General features: G+C 40.6%; 3 protein-coding genes across 10 annotated transcripts in view; 1 reads left to right on the forward strand and 2 right to left on the reverse strand.

Annotated features, from left to right (window-relative positions):
- Positions 1-4,787: 4,787 nt before the first annotated feature.
- On the reverse strand, positions 4,788-20,200 carry LOC115197003 (troponin T, fast skeletal muscle isoforms). 4 transcript variants are annotated; one of them, XM_029758111.1, is made up of 14 exons: positions 20,071-20,200; positions 17,748-17,787; positions 17,627-17,631; positions 16,012-16,170; positions 12,362-12,379; positions 11,436-11,454; positions 10,873-10,912; positions 10,644-10,760; positions 10,326-10,403; positions 10,091-10,204; positions 9,812-9,924; positions 9,456-9,546; positions 8,744-8,784; positions 4,788-5,092 (listed from the first exon to the last, which is right to left on the reverse strand). In XM_029758111.1, the coding sequence occupies exons 2-14, from the start codon at positions 17,765-17,767 to the stop codon at positions 5,059-5,061; spliced, it is 849 nt and encodes a 282-aa protein (XP_029613971.1). In that variant the 5' UTR covers positions 17,768-17,787; positions 20,071-20,200; the 3' UTR covers positions 4,788-5,058. The 4 variants fall into 4 exon arrangements, with proteins under 4 accessions (XP_029613971.1, XP_029613972.1, XP_029613973.1 ...); XM_029758112.1 differs by lacking the exon at positions 12,362-12,379 and having other exon boundaries at positions 20,071-20,199; XM_029758113.1 differs by lacking the exons at positions 12,362-12,379; positions 16,012-16,170 and adding an exon at positions 16,790-16,801 and having other exon boundaries at positions 20,071-20,199.
- A 907-nt stretch (positions 20,201-21,107) lies between these two features.
- The window catches only part of prr33 (proline rich 33), a 37,387-nt gene continuing 33,126 nt past the window's right edge, over positions 21,108-25,368 (forward strand). For 2 of the 3 annotated variants that reach the window (XR_003878947.1, XM_029758116.1), the window contains exons 1-2: positions 21,127-21,398; positions 21,831-21,878. The gene's annotated coding sequence lies outside the window, so the exon portion shown is untranslated. Of the gene's footprint in view, positions 21,399-21,830; positions 21,879-25,368 lie in introns of all 3 variants that reach the window. The other variant, XM_029758117.1, reaches the window with a different exon arrangement.
- LOC115197006 (non-muscle caldesmon) overlaps positions 24,939-25,368 on the reverse strand; it is a 76,703-nt gene continuing 76,273 nt past the window's right edge. For all 3 annotated transcript variants that reach the window (XM_029758120.1, XM_029758118.1, XM_029758119.1), the window contains one exon: positions 24,939-25,204. In XM_029758120.1, the coding sequence (XP_029613980.1) occupies positions 25,182-25,204 (23 nt within the window). In that variant the 3' untranslated portion in view covers positions 24,939-25,181. The remainder of the gene's footprint in view (positions 25,205-25,368) is intronic.

A 25,368-nucleotide genomic window follows, 5' to 3' on the forward strand; every position in this document is an offset into this window, starting at 1 on the left:
CACCAGTGATCATGAGTACATGGAGGAGCTCTGGGACCTGACATAATGATAATAGGACAACAGTCTCAGCGTAAGCAAAACAAAGTAGATGGTGATACTTGACCCTTCTCCCATCTACTGTACATTAACATGGAGATGATCAGCAGCTTCAAGTTCCTGGGAACCCTGATATCCTTTTCTGCCCTCAGTTACTTCTCTCAAAAAGTCCCACTTGTGCTTCTCCACTACCCTCAAACTTGCTGCACCACGACCTATGTACCAACTACGGTGTCTGTTTTTATTGCCATAACACATGCAAATGAAATGTCCATATTTACTGTAAGATTTATTTATGGTAACATTGCACATATTGTAACATAGTCCCTTGACATGCATGACTTAACTACTTTGCATAATGCTCAGTTTACCCACTCTACTAAGAAATCATACATTTATTTAAATATTAAAGCTGCATTATGTATTACTGTGTCCAATTCATTTTGGTTGGTTGTAATGTTTTGGAAAACTTTCACTACACAACTTTTTTTTTGCTGATGGACAATCCTGTCGGAAACTTTCATAATATCAATTCTTATGGGACAAATCACCAATTAACATTGGCTGCAATATTCCGAACTTACTAGGAAGTCATGCAATAAACATGTTGGATAATTCTGCTTAAAACAATTATTTTTAAATCAAATCGTATTTGTCACATGTGCCAAATACACAGGTATTTCACCTTACAGTGAAATGCTTACTTACAAGCCCTTAACCAACAATGCAGTTAAAAAAAAAAATGACAAAAAAAGAAAAGTAAATAATTAAAGAGCATCAGTAAAATAACAATAGCGAGGCTATATACAGGGGATACCGGTACAGCGAATATGCGGGGGGCACCGGTTAGTCGAGTTAATATATACATGTAGGTAGAGATATTAAAGTGACTATGCATAGATAGAGTAGCAGCAAATAGTCTGGGTAGCCATTTGATTAGATGTTCAGTAGTCTTATGGCTTGGGGGTAGAATCAGTTTGGAAGCCTCTTGGACCTAGACTTGGCGCTCCGGTACAGCTTACCGTGCGGTAGCAGAGAGAACTGTAGCTGTGGCTCCACTAGCAATTCCAGCCTAGGAATGCTGAAGCCCCCGAAATGAAAATGAATACCTTCTCCATGGTTAAAGGGTATGTGTTCCCCCCCTGAAAAAATGGGAGGGGGGACATTCAAGTCCATAAGTAATGCTTATTGGAGAACACAATACTCTAAGTGAAAGTAGTTTGGGATTTCATTTATCTATTACATTCGTAGGGGGCCCATGGAAGAATAAGGCTATAAAATGCTGTCCCACAGTTGTGAGAGTGATTAAGTGATATTTTACTGGTGTGGGCCGTATTACTTCAATGATCATGGTTTTGCATCTAACCTTCCACCTCCAGATGCCAGTCCCTCCAGAAACATATGACTCTCCTCTCTATTGCTCTTTGATTGGTACCAGGTGGGGAGCGCTCTGCTTTGAAGAGAGAAGCTATGTCTTTGGCCAAAAGAGGTTTCTCAGCGTAGATGAAAATCTCTCTGAAGAGGCAGGAGACCTAGACACTCCAGACCCTCTTCGAATCTATAAAGCAAAAAAAGTCAATGAATTTTCCCTGAAGAATTTTCCTAAACTTCGGATTTCTTAGATATATGGAAACACTGCTCAAGAGCATCCCGTATCCTGCTTTCTATGTAGAACTTTGTGGCTGACTCCACCAGGGCATCCCTCTCCAATGTACGAATGTATCGCACTGGACCCAACATAACCGCTTCCTGTGCCTCGTCAACGGTTTGTGCTAACTGGATCTTAGATTGTTTATTGTACTGTGTTTTTGGACAAATTAGCAAAGCAATAAACTGATTATCACTACCCTTATAAAAGATTAACTGGCAACAAAAGGAAAGCAAATCCATGTGGAAAAGTATTCATGAACTACAACCCAAATTGTTTTCAAACTTAGTGGAAATTAACAGTAACATAACATCCATCACAGTATAAAGTTACTTACCTTCTCCAACTTCTCTCTGAAGTCATATTCCGCAATTTCTTTCAGTTCTGGCACAGGAGGTTGTAGGCCACACACTTGCCTGTATAGCCTCTGAAAAAATGTGGCTCTACACCCCCATGTACCAGACAGACAGCAATAATGCGGCCCACCTGCTTGTATACGCCATCATAGAGTACTGTCACACAGAAGACAAACAGTAAATAAAGGACACATTACATTCAAAAATCAAATGTCTTACTCAAGTCATATATATTGCCATAAACAAACGTGTCTTTGTTGGTGTAAAAGTGTAACTCGCCTTGAGAGTTGCAAGAAAGGCATTTTTGCCAATCAGTTCCCTCAAATATTGCAGAGGAATGGATGGCACTTTTTAGCAGCCGGAGAAATTGTCTTGAGGGGTCCACCCTCATCAGCTGCCCCTTTTCCGTCAGCGTCCCTAAAAACCAGGTCTATTTTTGCCTCCGGATTAAAGCGGGCTCTCTTAAAGCCTCTCATTGCACAATCATAAACATTGTCCCTCATCACGTTAATATGGTTGGCATCTCATTAACTTCAGCAGTTTTTGGAGGTCAACACTAAAAAAAAGAGACATTCAGAATAACAAAGCTCAGATACGTCCCACAATTAATCTGTAATAACAAGACATTGAATTATTTACAGGGATGATTTGCTCATTGTCATCACCAACATCAACAGAAGAGTGTGGTGAAGGTGGACAATAAGCCTCAGGGAATGGTGGAGGGGAGGCCACAGGAAGTGGTATAGGTGGAGGGGAGGCCACAGGAAGTGGTATAGGTGGAGCGGGGCCACAATAAGTGGTGCAGAAGATGGGGGGCCACAGGAATAGGTGCTGCCACAAGTGTAGCCTCGTTTGTAGAAGTAGTCTGTAAAAGGTCATTTAAAGGCTTATACATTTCAAAAACATGGAGAAAGCAATAAAGCTGTCAAACATAATGTGATTGCGTTCTGAAAATGATTTACAGAAATAAAATGTAGCCGCATGTCACAGGCGTCGTAGTGAACAGACCAAGGCGCAGCGTGTTGAGTGCTCATCCTTTTATTTTAAATGGAAGCACTTCACAAAGAAAAAAACTAACGACAGCCAAACAGTTCTGTCAGGTATACAAACAGAAAGCAACCACCCACAAAACCCAAAGGAAAACAGGCTGCCTAAGTATGGCTTCCAATCAGGGACAACGAAAGACACCTGCCTCTGATTGGAAACCATACTCGGCCACACATGGAAAATGAAACATAGAAACAGGAAACTAGAACAAATCCCCCCCCCCCCCCCCCCGAAGGTGCAGACCCCGACTGCACCCCAAACAAAAACCCACAAAAACAACCCGAAACCTAAAGGGAGGGAAAGGAGGGTGGCCACCGTCTACGACGGTTCCTGTGCTACACCCCAAGCCCTTCCGCCAATCCTCCAGCTACGGAGGTGGCTCTGGCTCCGGGCGTAGCCCCCGTTCTGCGCTGCCGACCACCGCCAGAGGCTCTGGGCTGAGGGGTGTCGCTGGAGGCCCCGGGCTGAGGGGCGTCGCTGGAGGCTCCGGGCTGAGGGGTGTCGCTGGAGGCTCCGGGCTGAGGAGCGTAGCTGGAGGCTCCGGGCTGAGGGGCGTTGCCGTAGGTTCCGTGCCTTGGATCATCACTGGAGGCTTTGTGCCATGGATCATCACTGGAGGCTCCGGGCCATGGATTATCACTGGAGGCTTCTTGCCATGGAGCATCCCTACAGGCTCCGGGCCATGGATCATCACTGGAGGCTTCAGCTAATTAGGGCTGTTTATTACATCAATATCTTCAAATGTGTTTCCTAACACCCACATGATCAGACTGAACATTTCAAGGGCCTAAGGAGGCTCAGGGAAACAAATGATAAAAAATGTATGTTGAAATTATTTTAATTAAATAAACACACAGTGATTTATTAGACATCTTTTAAAAATAAAACTACAAAGACTGCATGTGCCTTAAAAATATTATGCCATTCTGCAAATTGTAAGAACCGACGCTGATGATGAGAAGCAGGTACGGAGAGTTGAACATTTAATTTAGCACAGACGTGAAACAGGACAGGAACAGCGTCAGAACCGGGTAATACAAAGACATACGACAATTAAAGCTGAAGCGGGGAACAGAGCTGGGGAACAGACAGATATAGGGGAGGAAATAACACAAGTGATTGAGTCCAGGTGAGTGCAATGAATCGCTGATGCGCGTTACGAGGGAAGCAGGTGTGCGTGAAGCTGGGCAGCCGGGAGGGAGAGTGGGAGCAGGCGTGACACAAATGGTGGTCCTAGAGATTTTGATAGAGATTTGGTTGTCCCCCGCAACGGAAAAGGTTTGGAACGGCTGTGCTACGCTACTGTAGTGAACCACTTACGTTACTGTCTGTTACACACCAGAACATTTCAGTCTAGGTTACAATCTAACTCAATCTAATTGTGATGGCAATTCAAATGCTTACATTTTTCCTCAAAATGGGACAGAACACCTCATTTGGATGACTCTGATATTCAGTGTTTGTGATGGAATGCTATGTTGAAGAAACCTTAATTATAATGCAATATTTATTCTGCTCTAACATGGGCATAAATCATTCCACAAGCTAATCTTGGTCTATTTTTGCAAACACAACAACATTATGCCTCTTATTAGAGTGGATATAATTATTAATATGAACAAATTGCTTTAAAATTACACGGCAAAAAAATATATGTATTTTTTTTGAGGGTTTGGTTAATAACAGATCTACAGACAAGGTTGAAGAGTGACACTTTATTTACAAAAATACTGAGAACCAAACAGTCCAGGGAGAGAAAGCGTGAGGGATAATTCCTACAACAGCAGCTAATGGCTCCGTTCTACGTCTGTAGACCGTAGCACATCTTGTGTGAATATGCAAACATTAAGACATAGAGTTAGTCGTGTCTGAGCCATGGTCTTAGTGTAAGTGTGTGTTGTTGTTGCTGAATTAGGCTTGTGTCCGGTAGTACGGTGGCAGTCTGGGCTCCAAGCAGCAGAATGGTACTGTTTACTTTCTGCGGACCGTTTTACCCTTCTTGGAGCTATAAAACGTCAGAAAGACAGAGAAACAGAGTGAGACATCCCATGAAGAGACAGTTAATGCATATGTTCATCTATAAATAAAGACTTACATTGACTTTAAGTTCCTGAATTGACTTCCAAATGACTTTAGATGTGGATGCAAATGTGTGAGTTATGCTGTTCTAATGTTAATATTATAACATTGGTCTAACTAACAATCATCAATCACAACAGACCACTCAAAACAAGTCATGGAGTTGTCATGCTTATCCTTTTCGACACACCATGCAGCACTTACCATGGAATGGAGGTGATGATGGAATGAATGAAAGCAAAGGAAATATTACATGATTCTCTCACTGACCCGGGTGTTCTATACCACTGTGCTCGTGAGGATTCATGGAGGAAATTATCTCTTTTCACATCCTATGGCTATCAGGCTAACAGCCGGTCCTTGGTGGCAGTGAAACACATGATAGCTTCGAGAAATTAGAACGCAACACTGACAGAGAAACAGAAAAAGAAACAGCAGTCCAAAGCTCAACGTTGAAAGCACACTATTTAGTAATTGGACAGGCATTTCATTGACTTCACAATGAAGAAATGTAAAGTTACCTCAGGATCAGATTTGATGCTTTCATATATTTTCTTTGCTTTTGAAACATTTGACAATGTGACAATACCCACAACGTAGAACACATGGACCAAAGAGAGCCTTATACAGTGCATTCGGGAAGTATTCAGATCCCTTGACTATTTCCACATTTTGTTACGTTACAGCCTTATTCCAAAATTGATTAAATAAATGTTTTCCTCATCAAGCTACACACAATACCCCATAATGACAAAGTGAAAATGTATACAAAATTTTAAACAGAAATACCTTATTTACATAAGTATTCAGACCCTTTGCTATGAGACTCGAAATTGAGATCAGGTGCATCCTGTTTCCATTGATCATCCTTGAGATGTTTCTACAACTTCAATGGAGTCCACCTGTGGTAAATTCAATTTATTGGACATGATTTGGAAAGGAACACACCTGTCTATATAAGGTCCCACAGTTGACAGTGCATGTCAGAGCAAAAACCAAGCCATGTGGTCGAAGGAATTGTCCGTAGAGCTCCGAGACAGGATTGTGTTGAGTCACAGATCTGGGGAAGGGTACCAATAAATGGAAGAAGTTTACAACCCCCAAGACCTTTCCTAGAGCTGGCCGCCTGGACAAACTGAGCAATAGGGGTTAGAAGTGCCTTGTTCAGGGAGGTGACCAAGAACCTGATGGTCACTTTAACAGACCTCCAGAGTTCCTCTGTGGAGATGGGAGAACTTCCAGAAGGACAACCATCTCTGCAGCACTTCACCAATCAGGCCTTTATGGTAGAGTGGCCAGACGGGAGCCACTCCTCAGTAAGGCACATGACAGCCTGCTTGGAGTTTGCCAAAAGGTATCTAAAGACTCTCAGATCATGAGAAACAATTCTCTGTTCTGATGAAACCAAGATTTAAGTCTTTGGCCTGAATGCCAAGCGTCACGTCTGGAAAAAACCTGCCACCATCCCTACGGTGAGGCATGGCAGTGGCAGCATCATGCTGTGGGGATGTTTTTCAGCGGCAGGGACTGGGAGACTAGTCAGGATCGAGGGAAAGATGAACGGAGCAAAGTACAGAGAGATCCTTGATGAAAATCTGCTCTAGAGCGCTCAGGACCTCAGACTGGGGCGAAGGTTCACCTTCCAACAGGACAACAACCCTAAGCACACAGCCCAGACAATGCAGGAGTGGCTTCAGGACAAGTCTCTGAATGTCCTTGAGTGGCCCAGTCAGAGCCCGGACTTGAACCTGATCGAACATCTCTGGAGAGACCTGAAAGTAGCTGTGCAGCGACGCTCCTCATCCAACCTGACAGAGCTTGAGATGATCTGCAGAGAAGAATGGGAGAAACTCCCAAAATACAGGTGTGCCAAGCTTGTAGCGTCATACCCAAGAAGACTCAAGGCTGTAATCGCTGCCAAAGTACTGTGTAAAAAGGGTCTGAATACTTTTGTAAATGCAATATTTCAAACTTGTTTTTTCTTTGTCATTATGGGATATTGTGTGAGAATTGATGAGGGAAAAAAATGATTTAATCAATTTTGGAATAAGGCTGTAACGTAACAAAATGTGGAAAAAGTCAAGGGGTCTGAATAGATTTCAAATGCTCTGTATATTCCAAAAAAATAAGGTTTGAGACTTACATTACTTACATTACAGCTCAGGAACGTGATGCACAAGAACTTGACTTTCTTTGTTGACATCCAATAAGTCTGTAATCTTGAACCTGGTTGTAGGTCTATATCTTTTGCGATTTGGATTGTCAGTGTCTACTGTATATGTGTTTTGCCAAAGGTATAAGAGTAGTGCTTGTGTTTATGTCCAAAGGGCCAAGAGTACTAAATAAGTCATGTCATAGCAAATTCAGAATGAATGGCTGGCTATGTTTGCCAATACAGTAATATGAATGTCAATCTTGTTCTATAGCAAACTGGTTTCTTCTGTCAGATAGTCAAGGGAGAGATAAACTCAATAGCATTTCATCTCATTGGTGGATTCCAAACGGTAATGTTTTCAGCCACGAACTTACATGAACTGTCCTAAAAACAGTTTTGGCAGAATGATATAGGGGTGGAAGCTACATTACTTACTGTTTCTGTAACATGTCAATGCGGTTCCTGGGAGTGATGTCCTGGAAATGACACATTTAACAGCACATTTTACAGGAGACTGACTGACTGACTGACTGACTGACTGACTGACTGACTGACTGACTGACTGAGGCTTTACCTTGGGACTGAGGAGCCCCAATGCTCTCCTTTCTGTGGACTGAATGTCCTGTGGCCAGGGGTTGCCTGCTGTATATGGCAGTATGGGGAAGACCAGACACACACCTAGCCTAACAGACACTCTTACTGAGGACGGGACACCCTAAACTAGACCCTTGCAGACTGCTGCTGTATGAGAAGATTGATCTTGTCTTGGGTTTCTGCACTTAGCCTAATCAAAGGGCGAGAATAAACAATGAATAGGTTTTTATTGATTAAAAAAACACTGAGAGCATGTGAATAGTTACACTAGTTGTCTGTGTGTGTGTGTCAGTATTAACTCCCCAAATTGCCAAGAATAGAGAGTTTAAGAGAGGAGGACATGCTAGAAACAATTAGCCAGACTACCACTACTGAGTTTCTGTCACTTCTTTCAGTGGGAATGAAATCCAGACAGAATCACTTACCTGTGAATCACACCATTTCTTAAGACATGACTAGTGACTGGCTTTTAGCTCAGCAGTTCTCTATGGGTCTATGATTGGGTCTCAGTCTAAAGTGCTCGCGCATAGACACACTCTAATACCTCTGTAACATGTTTCAGAATGACATGGTACAGTATGCCATGTGTCATAACCTGTCTATAACATGGAGTGTTCAACCAGAATGAGTGAAATATAATCAATATTCATTAAGATTTAATTTGGTGTCTCCCATGGTGTCTCCTCGATCGATCATTGAACCTTTTGCTCTGTTTCAGTCGCCTCTGTGTTAAGTTTCACATGCAACTTTCTCATTAAGTTTCAGACCATGCACCGCAGTGGCGCAGCAGAGCCCCCTGAGCTGTGACAACTGTCCAGCTTTACTTACAATTTACTCAGCTCCTCCACTCTCTTACGCAGGGTTGTGACCTGGAGGAAATATCAAAGCAGAGTTGCGTTCATATCTGAGAGGCCGTGACTGAGGCCACCAAGCAGATGGTGAGACTTGGTGGCCTACTGTCACCCTTGATTTTACTCAGGTAAGACTTGGAATTTTCCAGGGTATCTACAAATACAATATCTTACAGGGTGTCTTACATGACCCATGTCTGTAAAAACCTAAGGAAAAACTGATAATGTGGTGACTGAGCTAGACGTTTTATCAGGTCACGGTTAATAGCAGTACCGTCCGTACTGCCACAGGGGAATGCGGTCGTGTCCAAAGGTATATGCTCTAAGAACGGAGCCAGTCATATTATCAGCTTAGCTCTTGATTAGAGCGAGTAAAATAAAAGATTACGTCATTTCATTTAATGTGTCTTTAAAATATATCATAAGGCGCCCCTCATCAACTTAAACAGTCCACAATTCTTTCAGATGTGCATATGTATGTATGTATGTATGCATGTATGTATGTATGTATGTATGTATATATGTATGTATGTATGTATGTATGTATGTATGTATGTATGTATGTATGTATGTATGTATGTATGTATGTATGTATGTATGTATGTATGTATGTATGTATGTATGTATGTATCACTGAGATAACTTACAGTATATTTCTCTTTTCTTTTTCCAGGACATCGGATACATACCTCATACTTCTGCCTCTTCAGCCTCTCGATGTGGTCAAACTTCTCAGACTCCAGCGTCTGCATCCATTCATGCAGCTCCTTTGCCTTCTCCCTAAAACAAAGCAAGCAAGATGACTCTGTGAGTTCAAACTCTCTGTGGAGATTCCATATTTACACCTGAGGTTGAATACTTGATTCTGATTGGCTGAAGGTTTTTCTTAAAGTGCATTCATTTCAGATAACGAGACAATTGCAAAAGCTATTGTACTTGTACCTGACTTTTCCTGCTGTAGGCCTGATTCTCCTCGCCAAAACAAAACACTACACACAACGTACTGTACATGAAGCTCAAGTCTGTTACTTGAACTGTTTCTTACTTCAGTTTCTCTTCGTTCAGATGGTCGATGTTCAGGGCCTTGCGTCTGCCTGCCAGGATCTTCTTCTTCTTCTCTCTCTCAGTTTCCTTCTTCCCACCTCTCTTTGAGTCAGCCTGTTACAAATGAATGGCAGTGGTTACAAGAGGCAAGTCCATCGATCACACATGTACACACAACTTTTTTATTTTTTTATTCTGAATTACATGTTGTATACAAGTAAGTGATATTTTTCTAATCATAACGTATGGTTCTGTGAAGACTGGCTGGTCGCTAGGTCACCTTCTGCAGATGGCTGCTGTAGTTGGAGCCCATGCTGGACAGGGCAGACTTCTTCTTTGCGTCCTCATCAGCCTTCTTCTTGGCATCTGCCTCCTCCCTCTTCAGCCTCTCCTCCTGTATTAGAGATCACAGCACAAAGTCAGTGTGTTGTAGTTGTAGGTCCCATGTTGACAGAACGCTTATAGTTGAAGAAAGCCCGGAGGGGTCGATAGTGGTACTGGCGGAGGACACAAACCTCACGTCTCGCCGCGCGCTCCTTCTCCTTCTCGCTACGGATCCTGTTCTGCTCGGCCCTCTCAGCCCTACGCTTCTCCTGCAGACGGACACACAGATACACACGGTTGGTTGTATTACCTTTGGCCACCAGTAGGCACTGCAGTGTCTTATCATTTTGCTATGGTTGTATTCACCAGGAACTAAATGTAAGCAAGCAGGAATGAACTACCTGAACTTGTCCAATAAGAAAACCTTGATTTTATTTACGACCTTGTGTTCATTTTTAAATTTGACCCATGTATATGCAGAGTGATGTCTTTTACTCATTCTTACTCACAATTCTTTCTTTGAGGGCGATGAGCTCTTCCTCCTCCTTCTTTCTGTGCTCAAAGTGAGCATCGATCAGGGCCTGCAGCTCAATAAGATCCTTGTTCTGACGTTTTTTCTGGATGTCCTGTAAGGTTAGGAAGTAGAGCGATGTGTTAATGTCGTCAACTCTGACATTAGCCCTGGTATTATCCAGCCAGCTGTCTCCAGATGGTCATGATGTATGAAGGGCTACTTACGTCAAAGTCCACTTTATCGCCATCAGGAACCTTTGGTACCCTGAGAAGTGTCAATATAAAAACACAGTGAATCTATGGGTAGTAAAATACTAAAAATAAATAATGTTTATTTTTTACGCATGTCGTAAAAAATGTATAATGTTAGGGGTAATGCAACACTGTAAGACAGCAGAGAACTGAAATTGAATTTCAACTTATTTTATTTTTATTTTTTACTGTCACTGTTTTCGGTGGCTTTTGTTATGTTTTATGTCATCTTGTTTGTAATGAAATATATCTACATATTTACAAATTGATGTGATGTTGACCTGAAATAAGAACAGTGAAATAATAACTAAAATATATATCTAAAAAAAGAAAGAAAAAATGCATATTTCGTGCGTTAGGCCTATGTAGAATAAGACAGCTGGAGGTTTTGACTACCACAGTTAAGAATGTAGTATTTAGTTTATGAGAGATTGAAATGGAAATGGAAATATGAAGGCAGTCATTTCTATGTAGTAATCATACACATTTAGAAATGTGTACAAACAAATGAGGGGTTACATGAAATGATGACTTACTTGAACTGTGGCTTTTGGGCTGTATATTAAGAAATGAAGAGGAGGACAAGTACATGTTATTGGGTTAGATATGCACAAATCAGCATAAAGCAAATGAGTAATTATCAGGCAAAAAAGATTCAGGCATTACTTGAATGAATATTTGATTGTTTCTACATGAAATGGAGAAAAACATTGATCTGCAGTAGATATTCCAAAAATGCCTGGCTTTCAATTTGAGGTGGTGGATGTTTGTCAGTGCTATGAAAATCAGCAGAGAAATAACCACGAAAAGAAAAATCAAAATCTCAGATATTGACTTTACATAAACAGCTCAATTGAAGAATGTGAACATTCGTTATGTGTGCTTGATTTAATTCTAAAGTGTGATCTTATTTTAGAATAATTCAAGTCTACTTATATTACAGGAAAATATTATAATGAAAAATATTACTGCTGAAAGACAAGCAAAGTGTTTAACTTTAAAAGAGAAACGTTATAACTGTGTAATGTTTATCGTTTGACCCGCACACCATTTTCACAAGCAAGACAACACAGATTTCATTGTTAGAAGAACATGTTCTTTCTCTTGTTATGTGTTTGGTACATGCCGTGCTAATGATGAGTTGGCACAGCAGGGAGGGTTGAACAGTGGGGTCACTGCGCGGTTAAGCAAATGTTAGCATTTCATATTCTTCCATCCTTTTTCTTATTTCTTTCCCAAAACACACCATTTAAAAATTGATTCGATTAACTGATGTGTAGTTTTTCTTTGTCCTACCAGTCAGCCAATTTCACAGTAATTCTAGATCTGACAAACAGGTATGACAGAGCAGACGTTCCTTCAATACAGCGAGACCTCAGACCTGGGACATGGACAATATATACATACGCATTCCTACAAACCAACCAGAGTGACACAGATAATTCATCTTTAATCAACATACCTTCCTCTTCAACGACCTCTGCATGCAGCAAGCAATGAAAATAAAAGCAAAATAAACAGCGTTAGCAATGGCATCGAGGGCTGACTAATAAGCCATAGGCTGCATACTCTACCTAAGCTTCAGCAATTGCGTCATCTCATTTTTAACATTTCAATGGAAATGATACTTTGTCGGGCTAAGCACTACGAATTACTTTAGCGCGACACTTCAGCAGTTTGTGGAAGTACAATAAAGAATTTGTAAACGTGTCTCACACAAAGTGCCTCAAAGTATCGTTCAGGTAAAACTAGAATCCTTAGTTGAAACAAAAACAAAGCAGCACCCAGCCTCTGTTTCGGTAAAAGCTGAGGGATGGCCCTGGAGAAATGTAACCACTCTCAGATTCATAGACAGTGCTATTGATGCAACGACTGACCATCCATGATCTAAAAATTACTGTTTTAACAATGTTTTGAAGCTATACAGTCTCTTTACATTTACGTTGTTTACAAACATTGGAGTAAAACATGCTTATATTTTGGGTTCTGATGAGGTACAACAGTTAAATAAGCTCATGAGGCATTTCTAAGTTATATTCTTCAAGAATCAATGAGTATACACTGAGTATACCAAAAATAAGGAACACCTTTGACAAGGTGTCAAAAGCATTCCACATGGATGCTGGCCCATGTTGATTCCAATGCTTCCCACAGTTGTGTCATGTTGGCTGGATGTCCTTTTGGTGGTGGACCATTCTTGATATACACTGGAAAGTGTTGAGAGTGAAAAACCCAGAAGCCTTGCTGGCACCTACTACCATACCCCTTTCAAAGGCACTTACATATTGTATCTTGCCCATTCACCCTCTGAATGGCAGATATACACATCCATGTCTCAATTGTCTCAAGACTTAGAAATCCTTCTTTAACCTGTCTCCTCCCTTTTATCTACACAAATTGAAGTGGATTTAACAAGTGACATCAATAAGAGATCATCGCTTTCACCTGGATTCACCTGGTCAGTCTGTAATGGAAAGAGCAGGTGTTCTTAATGTTTTGTACACTCAGTGTATATCATGAATTTATACCTCCAAAAAATGTAGCAACTAAGGATTCTAACTTTAAGAAGGGACTGTCACAACAAACACATGTTCAGAGTACATGTACAGTATAATCAGGATTATGCCTTTTCAGGCTCATAGTAGAAGCACAGAGGTATTTTTGCTCCTTTAAGAGTAACGAGAATAAACAGTGCAGGATATCTACTATATTTTGATACACTGATGTTGACTTACATTAGGGATCAGAGTTAGAGTTGGAAGTCTAATGCGTGTATATATATATAGTGTATATATATATATATATATATATATATATATATATATATATATATATATATAAACGTATACAGACAATAATTGTATTGCTATCTACTCAAAAAATGCTGGGTTGTTTGGTTGACCCAACTGCTTGTTTGCAGGCATTGGGTCACTTAGTTTGGCTGTTTTCTTTAAAAAGAGCAAGGTTGGATTGTTGATTCTGGGTTATTGGTGCTGGGTTATTGAGACACAATGTCTTCAGAAAGTATTAAAACCCTGTGACTTATTCCACATTTTGTTGTGTTACATACAGCCTGAATTCAAAATGAATTAACTTGATGTTAATTCAGAAACATTCACTGTCTTCTTGGAAAAACAACTCCATTGTAGATTTGACCTAGTGTTTAGTTTATTGTCCTGCTGAATTAATCTTCCAGTGTCTGGTGGAAAGCAGACTGAACCAGGTTTTCCTCTAGGATTTTGCCTGTGCTTAGCTCCATCCCGTTTCTTTTTATCCTGAAAAACTCCCCAGTCCTTAACAATTATAAGCATACCCATAATAATGATGCAGCTACAACTATGCTTGAAAATATGGATAGTGGTACTCAGTAATGGGTTGTATTGGATTTGTCCCAAACAAAAAACTTTGCAATCAGGGCAAAAAGTTAATTGCTTTGCTACATATTTTGCAGTATTAATTTAGTGCAAACAGTAGGCCTGTTTTGGAAAACATTTATTCTGTACTGGCTTCCTTCTTTTCACTCTGTCAATTAGGTTAGTATTGTGGAGTAACTACAATGTTGTTGATCCATCCTCAGTTTTCCCCTATCACAGCCATTAAAATCTGTAACTATTTTAAAGTCATCATTGACCTCATGGTGAAATCCCTGAAAGGTTTCCTTCCTCTCCGGCAACTGAAATAGCAAGGACGTCTGTATCGTTGTAATGACTAGGGCTATTGATACACCATCCAAAGTATAATTAACTACTTCACCATGCTCAAAAGGATATCCAATGTCTGCTTTCTTTAATTTTTACCCATTTACCAATAGGTGCCCTTCTTTGCGAGCCATTGGAAAACCTCCTTGGTCTTTGTAGTTGAATCTGTGTTTGAAAACCACTGCTTGACTGAGGGACTTTACAGATAATTGTATGTGTGGGGTACAGAGATGAAGTAGTCACTCAAAAATAATGTTATACACTATTATTGCACAGAGTGAGTCCATATTATGCGACTTGTTCAGCAAATTGTTACTCCTTAACTTATTTTGGCATGCCCTAACAAAGGGGTTGAATACTAATTGACATTTCAGCTCTTCATTTTTTATTAATTTAGAATTTTTTAGAAAAACACAATTCCACTTTAAATTATGGGGTATTGTGTCTAGGCCAGTGACGAAAAAATCTAAATTTAGTCCATTTTAAATTCAGGCAGTAACACAACAAAATCTGGAAAAAGTTGAGTGGTGTGTATACTTTCTGAAGGCACTGTATGACCCAGCGGGTCAGAAGAGTTTAGAAGCGTACTTCAGTAGGGGTGTGGCTTACAGATTTTTTTGCCAACCATGAGAGTAAAAATAATTCCTGTAATCTGTTCTGTTGTATAGTTATCACATGTTAAGGTTGAACATTGACATGATGAACAGGAATGACATTTACTCTCACGAATGGCCAATAAGAGCTGTCTGAATATTCACGGCCATAATAAGCCACGCCTCCTGAAAATAATTTAAGGATTACATACAATAAGACACAGCTGCTAGGTCACCCCAGCGTGAAAGTTAAAAATACCCAATTGATGGTTAAATTAACCCTTGTTTGAATAATCCCAACAACCCAACATGTTGGGTTTTTCACGCAACCCAACTGGCTCGGTCAAAATAATCCAGTGTGTGTTCTGTCCAATATTTACCCAGCGCTGGTTGTTAGGTTGTTTTTAATCCAGCATTTTTTTGTGTAGCAATGAAGAAGCAGTTTGCCCTAGGCCTAAAAGCAGCGAGAACGGAACAGGGAATTGGGCATATTTATTAGCACATTCTAAATGGGAACATACAACTAATAACATACAACTAATAATACAGTGCATGCATCCATTGTCTTGGCCAGCTATGAAGGGAAGGTACTACATTAAAGTAAATGTAGAACAAGAAAGTACACTAGGGATATATCCCACTTTCGACACTAGCATACCACTTATAATAAAATATGTCCAATGTATTGGATTCTAAGGGGTATGCTACTATGGACATTGGAACACATCCCTAGCTATATTAGTCTTAGGTCTGTCTGGCTGTAACAGGTGGAGCGCACTGCTGCATCTAAAAGGATGATAGAATACCCCATGCCAACATACCTTCCGCCTCGGGTTCTGGCTCAGGCTCAGGCTCTGCCTCTGGCTCGGGCTCTGGCTCAGGCTCTGCCTCTGGTTCTGGGGCTGCCTCTGGGGCCACTTCTACCTCTTCCTCTACCACTTCTTCTTCAACTACCTCTTCAACTACTTCTTCTGCTATGGCTACACAACATGCAGTGAGTAACCAGGGAGAGGAAAGTGAATGGAGAGGTTAATGAATGGAAGCATGAGAAAGAGGGTGAGTTATTTAGAACAGAAGAGAGATATGGAGGTTAAAAGAGGAGATGAGTTCATGGGCGTAACCACCGGGTGGCACTACATGAGGCAGAGAAAATAGCAAGCAGGAGAAAGAGTTCAGGGGTTAATGAATAGATCTATAGAGGCAATACTGGGCAATGTGTTGATACTTCCTACATACAGGGACCTGAAATGGACCTTGCTCTGCTACTTTTCTACTATGCAAACACTTCTGCCAATTACAAAGGTTTGTTTGCCGATGAGGTATCTTCTAATTTGGTATATCTAGTCTGACATGAGCCTGTAGTTTCTTACTCTGCAGATAAATCTTTTCCGCAATGACCATATTGTAAGTTCAAGTTAAAGTCTGATGAAGTGAGGTGAAGTGGTAGCCTTAGCATTATCCAACATGCTATGAGCTACATGAAGATCGAATGAGTTGAACACACATCCTCAAACACACTGAGGATCGAGAGCGAAACAGCTGACAAATTAGTATAGATGGCATGAACATTTTCATTGTCTGCGCGTCATTGTTTTTTACCTTCTCCCTCGCCTCCACGGATATAAACAAAAATTTTGGAGAAAGAAAGGAGTAAAACAATAGTATTACCAAAAGAATCCATCTGCATCCAATATATCAGTATATAATATAATATTTAGTATATATATTATATACTGTAAATATGGGTACAGTAGGGATCAATTGTATGCATGCACAATACAGTCCTCCATAGCTGATGAAATGGCAGTTCACAAAGTGCTGTTAAATTAGGTCTCTTGAGAAGACTTTTGAGCAGACAAAACATTTCAAGGCCTGATAGTATAATAGGATTGATTTATCTCCCTCCATAAAGAGGAGATATATATTTTTATTCAGACAGAATATGTACAAACTAGGAGGACAGTATAACTGTAAAAGGTCTAGAGAGTTTCAGGGACCTGTTGCTAACAGACTAGTGGATGTATGTGGTCTGACGTTTAGAAAATAATTTAAAGGAATGCATTAATTCATTTAAATGCATCATGCTCAATTTAGTTCATGGCCTGTTATCAACATTGGCTCCTGAAACCATTCATCAATAAGTCATGACTAAGTCATGGCTTTCTCTACATTTAAAGTATCGAAAATCAAGTCAATGTATGCTGTTGTGCTATAGAGGGCAGTTTTGAACACAACTTGAAACTTAAGGAGTCCAGACAAGTTTTTCCATTGCGTTTAACTATTCTACATTGAGGACTGAAATCAGATAGGCATTGGTTAAAAAAACATACAGAATGTTTCAGCATATGATTGAACAATTACCAATTTAAAATGACTATGATAATGAAAAGATACAATAATGATACATAGCAATAATATAGTAATAATGTAACTTACCCTCGCTGTGAAAGGATAGAAAAAGATATTGCAAGTTTAGTCAGGCAGTCAAAACAACTCACCAAAATGAAATCTGGATGAGGTAATCGTGAGGATGCAGAATAATGTTGCTAGTACTTACACTTCCTCTGTGTCAGACATGGTGACAGTGGACTTTGCACCTGAGGTACGAGGTACAAGGGAAGAAAGAGAGACACTTTCACTAAGACGCCAAGGAGGCAACACTCAAGTCACTAGCATTATTTATAGCATGGGGTTATGATGGATGCCAGACTGTAAAATGTCTTCTCCCATTACCAGAACCCAACCCTAATGGGGGAACATTTTGCCGACATTTTTGAATAAATTGTGGTACAGAAAAATTTGCTGAATTTGTAAAGGGATTGCTTTTGAATCTACCAAGCTCTAAATCTGCACATTTTTATAGCTGTTTTCTAATTAGTGTTAGGAAAATATACTGAAACTCAACACGCTGCCAATTCTGCTTCTCAGACGATAAATGAGAAGGCACCCATGCAAATATTCATGGCCTTTTCTTTTACCTCCCTCCCTCCTCCCCTTCCTCCCTCCTTCCCTGGCTGCTAGAGTCATGTTCCATGAGACCACAGGTCAATGTGAAGGTCAAAATCTAAGGTCTTCAAGTTAACTTAATATCTTGGTCAAATTCCATGCCTCAACATAGGTGCTAGAATACATGCATCTTTAGAAACATGATGATCTAACGCTTTATCAACATTTTAAAGAGATTCGGTCACTTCTAGACCAATTTAGTAAGCCATCGCTAGCCTTTTAATTCTGATTTAGGTTTTGTTTTGCAACTTATTGTTATCTTGTCAGACAATGTATCATTATCTGTATTTATCATCTGATAAATCCCCAAAGTTACACATTTTGAATTGATTAGCGTGCATTACAAGGATGTTCACAAAACATTCACCTTTGCATTTGTAAACCACAACTTCTATAACTGGGCCACCCTAGAGACCTACTCACACGTTATAACTACTCCTAAACAGACAGCTGCAAATGTCTTTAAGAAATGGGTCCAGGATCCGATTTCCAAAGTACAGATCAGGTTCTTTCTCTTGGAATAGTATCAGTAATTCTCATTTAGTTTCCTTATGTGGACATCTCCCTCACATAGGCATTTCAGGCACATTTCCATGCTTCCATTATGTCAGATTAACTTGTTAAAAATAGAAAACAAAAATGGGGAAATAGGGAATAATGAAAGAACAGGAAACTGTTTGACAATGACTGAAAGTCAAAGGCTGTTTCTTGAAATTACAATCATATTATCATAGCTATAGATTTCTGGGTTGATTTCACAAATCAGGCTATTGTTCAATGGGCCCTGTAACATTAGTAGAGTGTCTATGTGTTTATCCTATAAGTATGGAAGGGTCAACGTGCCACCATGTTCTCATAGTTCACAGGTCTCCAGAAAAACAGAATGTCACACCTTTCTCTCTATTAAACTATCACTGACTTTGCTGTGACATACAACACGCAAACATTTCTGTCCACTAGATATCTGTCCAGCTATCTGTTTACCATATCACAAAAGGCCAGTATAGTGCTAACAATACTTTTCTCAACCCTAACATTGAGGTAACATGGAGCATATCTCTAAGATTCCCTCATCTTATCCTCCATTTTGATTTAAACCATTGGATCAGTTCCACAACATAGTTCTATGTCTTAGAGGGCCATTTTTAAATCCCAGGCTTGCGATAGCCTGTTGGAACCAGGCCTCACCCCCAGAAACCTTGTTGCACCCAAGTCACTTTTAGCGCTTATTCTAACAACAACATCAAGAACACACTTATACCAGCATTTCTTGACACAAAATGTTGACACTTCATTTTACATGCCCTGTGGCTTTCAAGAATTATATTCTTGCAAAAAGAGACACCCACAATCTTGATCAAGTCAAGCTAGAAGCTTATTTAGAAACCTGTATGTTCCCTTCACCTGTCCCTATCCCCCTGGTGGGTCCTTTCACCCTTGACCTCAACATTACTATGGAGCAGCCGACTGCTTTAAAGACTGAGTGTTCCAACACAGTGGCAGTGGTTTTGCACGTGTGGATTCAGCTGTTCTTGAAAGGAGACAGCTAGGGGGGCCCTGAGCTCTTAACGTTGCACTTGATCTGAAGCTTTTTATCTAACTCACTCACTCACTCACTCACTCACTCACTCACTCACTCACTCACTCACTCACTCACTCACTCACTCACTCACTCACTCACTCACTCACTCACTCACTCACTCACTCACTCACCCACCCACTCACTCACTCACTCACTCACTCACTCACTCACTCACTCACTCACTCACTCACTCACTCACTCACTCACTCACTCACTCACTCACTCACTCACTCCTTCTCTTGTTCCACTCACTCTCTCTTCCTTCCAACCACTCTCCATCTCTCTCTCTTACCTCAGAATAGCGGAAAGAAGAAGTGAGCTCCCTGGTGGCCGAGACTGGCTGTAAGGTTCTGCAGAATTACAACCCTGATTATGTTCTTCTGTTATAGTGACACTTGATCCAAGGAAGGTCCCTATTGGACAAGGAAGCGTCGGAGGCGAGGCCCCAATGGGGATGTCTTGACGTCTTACACCCGGCACTTAATAAGGAAATGGATAAATTGTGGGGTAGGGAGGGAGGCTCAAGTTTGGAGAGGGACAGCCAACGCCCCTGTTGCTATATTTGCCATCACATTAGGCAAGCAAAATTAACCCAAGAGGAACGTCAGTCGAGGCAATCAGACTTTCTTTTCCCACAGGAGTAGGAGATCAGATGGATACTGTACATAAACATAATGTATGTCAATGACCTGGTCAAATGAGGACAGGATCTGTGGACAGTCTGTACTTTACCTCAACACTTTACATTATTTGCTGAATCAACTTTCAGGGTCTTCAGCAGCTTTAAAATAGTATTTGGACTGACCAGTGGGTCTAATTCACACAAATACAAGACACAGCCACAGTAATCTTCCCATTATAGCCTATTTATGAAGTATTCTATAATGGGAAGATTACTGTGGCTGTGTCTTGTATTTGTGTGCATTAGATTCTCACCAGGGCCCGTATCTACAGTGTCTCAGAGTAGGAGTGACGATCTAGGATCAGGTCCCCACCTGTCCATATAATCTTATTTATTATGATATGAAACTGATCCTAGATCAGCACTCATACCCTGAGAGGTTTTGTGGATACGGGCCCAGGGCTCTAAGAACTAACTGTCATGCTGAGAATGTTTCTCATTTTCTAGCTTCATTAAGACCCTTACAGATATGCGATATCATGAATTTCCCTCATTAACTGTGTTATGGGCGCCTGATTGGACTGATTTATTAGGCGGACCATGCTGTACCCTGGCTGGAGCTGTGATTGGTTAACATTTTGGTCGAATTGGCAGAGAAAAGCTTCTTGAGCTGAGCTGGCTCATGCTTTCCTGTAGGGGGCGCCACTCTGAAAGAGTATTTTTCAGTGAGGAGGATCTGGTCGCTGCAGAGAGGGGTGGTGATATCTAAGGTGCTATGGCCACCCCCTGACTGGCTGACGGCCGCAGTTAGCGCGCCGTCACGACGGAGCACATTCTGAGCTTAGGGCTCAGATTTTATTTTTGGACTGCCATGGAGACTGGCTCTTCCATTTGCAGGAAGGGGGTATAGTTGCGCTCAACATGAGCCTTCCGCTCTGACACTCCGGGCTGGGACAAGCAGGCAGCAGCCGGCCGACCCCCAAGCAGCAGTCACACAGGTAAATACACAACAATGACTTTTCGACAGCTCGTAGTAATGTGTTTATGCTATTGGCTGGGTGGTAGAGCATTGAGACAGGTGTTAGAGCTGTTGAAGCCAGCCCCCAGGAGGCTGTACTGTACACTGTAGCCCCATTATGGGTAAAACTATTTGACATGTCTTCGAAGAGCAAAGGGATTTTCGATGCAGTGTTAAAGCTTTGAATTTTGGGTGTTGCATTCCAGGAGTCATAACTGGAACGACATAACATCATGGTTAAAACAATAATGGTTTATGTTCTGATACTCCTACATGATACTCCTATACTACATGTATATGTTAACCTATGAACATATAACACACAGGGTGGTAGCATGTTTATTGTTGAAGTACAAGCTGGTACAGTGTTTTAAGTTGAATCTGTAAGTGTTTTTGCTTTTTCAATTGTAAGGGGACTCCCCTGTCCGGCGTGTTTGTCAACGGTAGTAAGCATTACCTGGTAAGCTCAGTGCTGTTATATTTTTTATAGCTTTACTGATCATGTGCTCATAAACTAAATGCATGTGCATGTTTTTAGGGGTAGGGATGGGAGATTTTTCTTCACACTTTAAGTGGACACCCAAAAGCCATTGTATGATGCATGGCTATTATTACCCTTTCCTCTTTTGAACTTGCATCTTGGAGGTGCTCCAAAAGCCTAGCCTACCAGAGCCTTAAAAGGATGACCTCCTCTCATGTATCATGAGGCAGGTCCAGTCTCTGTTACTGTAGCAGAGTGGCCCCTTTAAAACATGATCAGAAGTGGCCTACATTTGAGTTTGACTACTAGTAGAGGCCTCAAACAGCCATACTCAACTGGTGGACCGTGGTACGGATCCGGAACCCAGAACGGGGTCAATATGGACCGAGTGTACTGACTTGAACTCAGTCGGGCTTTCAACTTAATGCTGCTGAAAGTTGTAGTAGTAGAATGCACAAGGTGCAATTTCGAAATTTGGAAGTGCATAGGCAGTTTTCCTCTTGTCGTATCATTCACTGACGGACCTTAGAGAGCTATTTCTAACCTGTCAGAAATATCCAGTTGATCAATTACTAGCCCATGTTAGCTAGATAGGTAAGTTAGGCTAACCAGCTATCTAAATCTTGTAGTTATCATGGCCATATTATGTGCCCAGGGGCCTCGACATGTCAAAATGTGTAGAATTGCTGGAAATGTGCTTTAAAACTGCACACTTTTCTCTCCGCCCCATGGCAAAATAGGTAGAATTGCAGCAAATGAGCTTTAAAATGTTGAACATTTTGTCTATGATCAACAAGAGGGGTGTAGAAAGTTTTAACAGTTTGGGGTCACATGGGTTGCGAGCAGTTTTTTTTCTCACTACACCAATAAAAGAAAATATCCATCCAGACCTTTGCCACCTAGGACATTTGTGTGACCGTACCTTCTCAAATAGTAGTTTAGTGTCCCTGGCCTAAATCATACAAACCTACATAAAAAAGATGTAAGTAAAAAGGTATTTGATATGCCATTATACATGCAATTTCCATTATTAAACAAGACAGAAGTCTGTGAGAGATAAATATAATATCCTGATTTGTAGGCTTATGACATTCCTTTTCAATCTAAATACAGCTATCAAGGTCTGAACTTTAAAAGGTTTACTGCCATCAAGGTTTAAAAAGATACGGGTCAAGATCTTCCAATTATATAATTTGTTTACTGTGCATAAAAAAAGCTCTGACCTACTCAAATGACCATGACCACAAGTGACATCACGGGGGTCAAATGCTCAACATTCACTTTCACTCTCAATCAATACTTGGACCTGTAGGTTGCAGGCCAAGTATGGCTGCCTGTCAGACCTCACACTGTCACAGTAACAGTATCTAACTGCCCAGACCTCACAGTGTCACAGTAATCCAGAATATAAAAACATGTAGTATACCAGCAACATAGTTTTTGGTGACTTGTTTGATCTTTATTGGTAATTTGTACAGTAAACCCACAGGCACAAGTGTCAGTGTCTTCACACATTACTTTGCCTTGTTGTTATTTATGTACAGTACAGTAATTAGACCAATATATGCTCTTAGGTTCTATCTGATATGCATAAGCAGCCCCTCAGGTATTTTCTCGGCCATTGAGTTACTGTCCCCGTCGAGTGAAAGTGATGCACCCTGCCTGTACAGGACAGGACAGAGCATCAATAGAAGGGAGCAGGTGATCGGCTGCCCTCCTCTCTGCTCTCTGCCTAAAATTAGGCCAAGGAACCTTCCAGTATCAGCTGTGAGGCCTTAATTGCAGGGAGTGTTACACTTGACTACCCTCCTTCGCTTTCCACTCACTACGCCTCTTTATCCTCTGCAAATGGCAGTTGTCTCGCTACGTAAAATGTACTGATAAAAATGCTACTAACCAAATACAAACATCATCATATAAAAGGCTTTATTTCATGTCAGAAACAAATAGGTTTAAGGTAAAGAAAGTTTTAACACAAAAAGCAAAAATCACAATATTGTCACATTAGTAGCATAAGTAAGGATGTGAAAAACCACAGTGTGCAGCACTGAAAACAGAATCATGGTTAAATGGCAAGATGAAATGTTAGTATGTGTGAAATAAAGTGGAAATAATACAACAGACAAGCAATGTTCTCTTACCAGGTTATTCAGTTACCTCAAAACAATTTGGCATTTCAATGCAGAATTTTATGCATGATAAAAAAAGTGATGAATCGCTTAAAAGCGAGCCAGTGTAGCCTAGTGTTTAACACCATATTCATGCTGATGTCTGGATAATCTCTGTGCTCAAATAAATGCCAGAAGAAAAACACATTTTAAACATGATATTACAAATAACGGGCTCAGTGATTAAACTTCCCAATTCTGGAAATTTGACAAGAGTTACCATTTCATATTCTAAGCTTAGGTTTTATGTTCCTTTCTGCATAATTTCCAACATACATGTAAATGCATTAACCTAATACTTTTCAACAGCATAAACAAAGAGAAACAACCAGTGAGTAAAAAAAACATTCATACTGTATATACATAAACATATGTGACATATACTTTTGACAAGTAACCAAATATATCGAGTGTACAAAACATTAAGGACACCTTCCTAATATTAATCCCTCCCCACACACACACTTTTGCCTTCAGAACTTTCTCAATCTTTCGTGGCATGGACTCTACAAGTTGTCAAAAGCGTTCCACAGGGATGCTGGCCCATGTTGACTCCAATGCTGCCCACAGTTGTGTCAAGTTGGCTGGATGTCCTTTGGGTGGTGGACCATTCTTGATACACACCAGAAACTGTTGAGCGTGAATAACTCAGGAACGTTGCAGTTCTTGACACAAACCGGTGCGTGAATGGCACACACACAATGCATGTCTAAATTGTCTTAAGGCATAAAAATCCTTCTTTAACGTGTCTCTTCCCCTTCATCTACACCTATTGAAGTGGCTTAAACAAGTGACATCAATAAGGGGTCATAGCTTTCACCTGGATTCATCTGGTCAGTCTATGTCACGGAAACAGCAGATGTTCTTAATGTTTTGTACATTATGGAATTGGGGAGTTCTCATTGCTTTGTTCAAAGTGAATATACAGATACACAAAACAAAGCAACGGCTAGCCATTTGAAAAGTTCTCAAAAGTTACCTACTAAAGGTGGTAGAAAAGGTATAAATGTATGCTACTTCAGGGTATCATCACAGGGTTTGCTGACAAGCTGACCGGAGTTGTTGAAGTTCATACCATCTTGAGAAGAAAGTCTTTGCCACCAACACATGTTTTTCAATATTCACCATGGGGTAGGTCTGAAAAAGAAATAAAAAAGTATTCAGATGTGTTTGTTTACCATTGGTGTGTTGATGATGTTGTTGATGGTCAATGAATAAGTCAGCCACTGATCTACACTCTTAGAAAAAAGGGTTCCAAAAGGGTTATTTGCAGAGGGACAGGGTTTGGAAGACAAGGGTTC

This window comes from Salmo trutta, chromosome 7, assembly GCF_901001165.1.
Source record: "Salmo trutta chromosome 7, fSalTru1.1, whole genome shotgun sequence".
NCBI lineage: Eukaryota > Metazoa > Chordata > Actinopteri > Salmoniformes > Salmonidae > Salmo > Salmo trutta.

Bases quoted from the DNA above. Each gene is read 5' to 3' on its own strand.
- LOC115197003 (XM_029758111.1), bottom strand. From the start codon at position 17,767: ATGTCTGACACAGAGGAAGT. The intron at 9,925-10,090 runs GTGACCTAGCGA...CATTTGTAACAG, and splicing joins ACAGCAGCCATCTGCAGAAG to GCTGACTCAAAGAGAGGTGG. The intron at 8,785-9,455 runs GTATGTATCCGA...TATTTCCTCCAG, and splicing joins TGAAGAGGCAGAAGTATGAG to GTCACAACCCTGCGTAAGAG.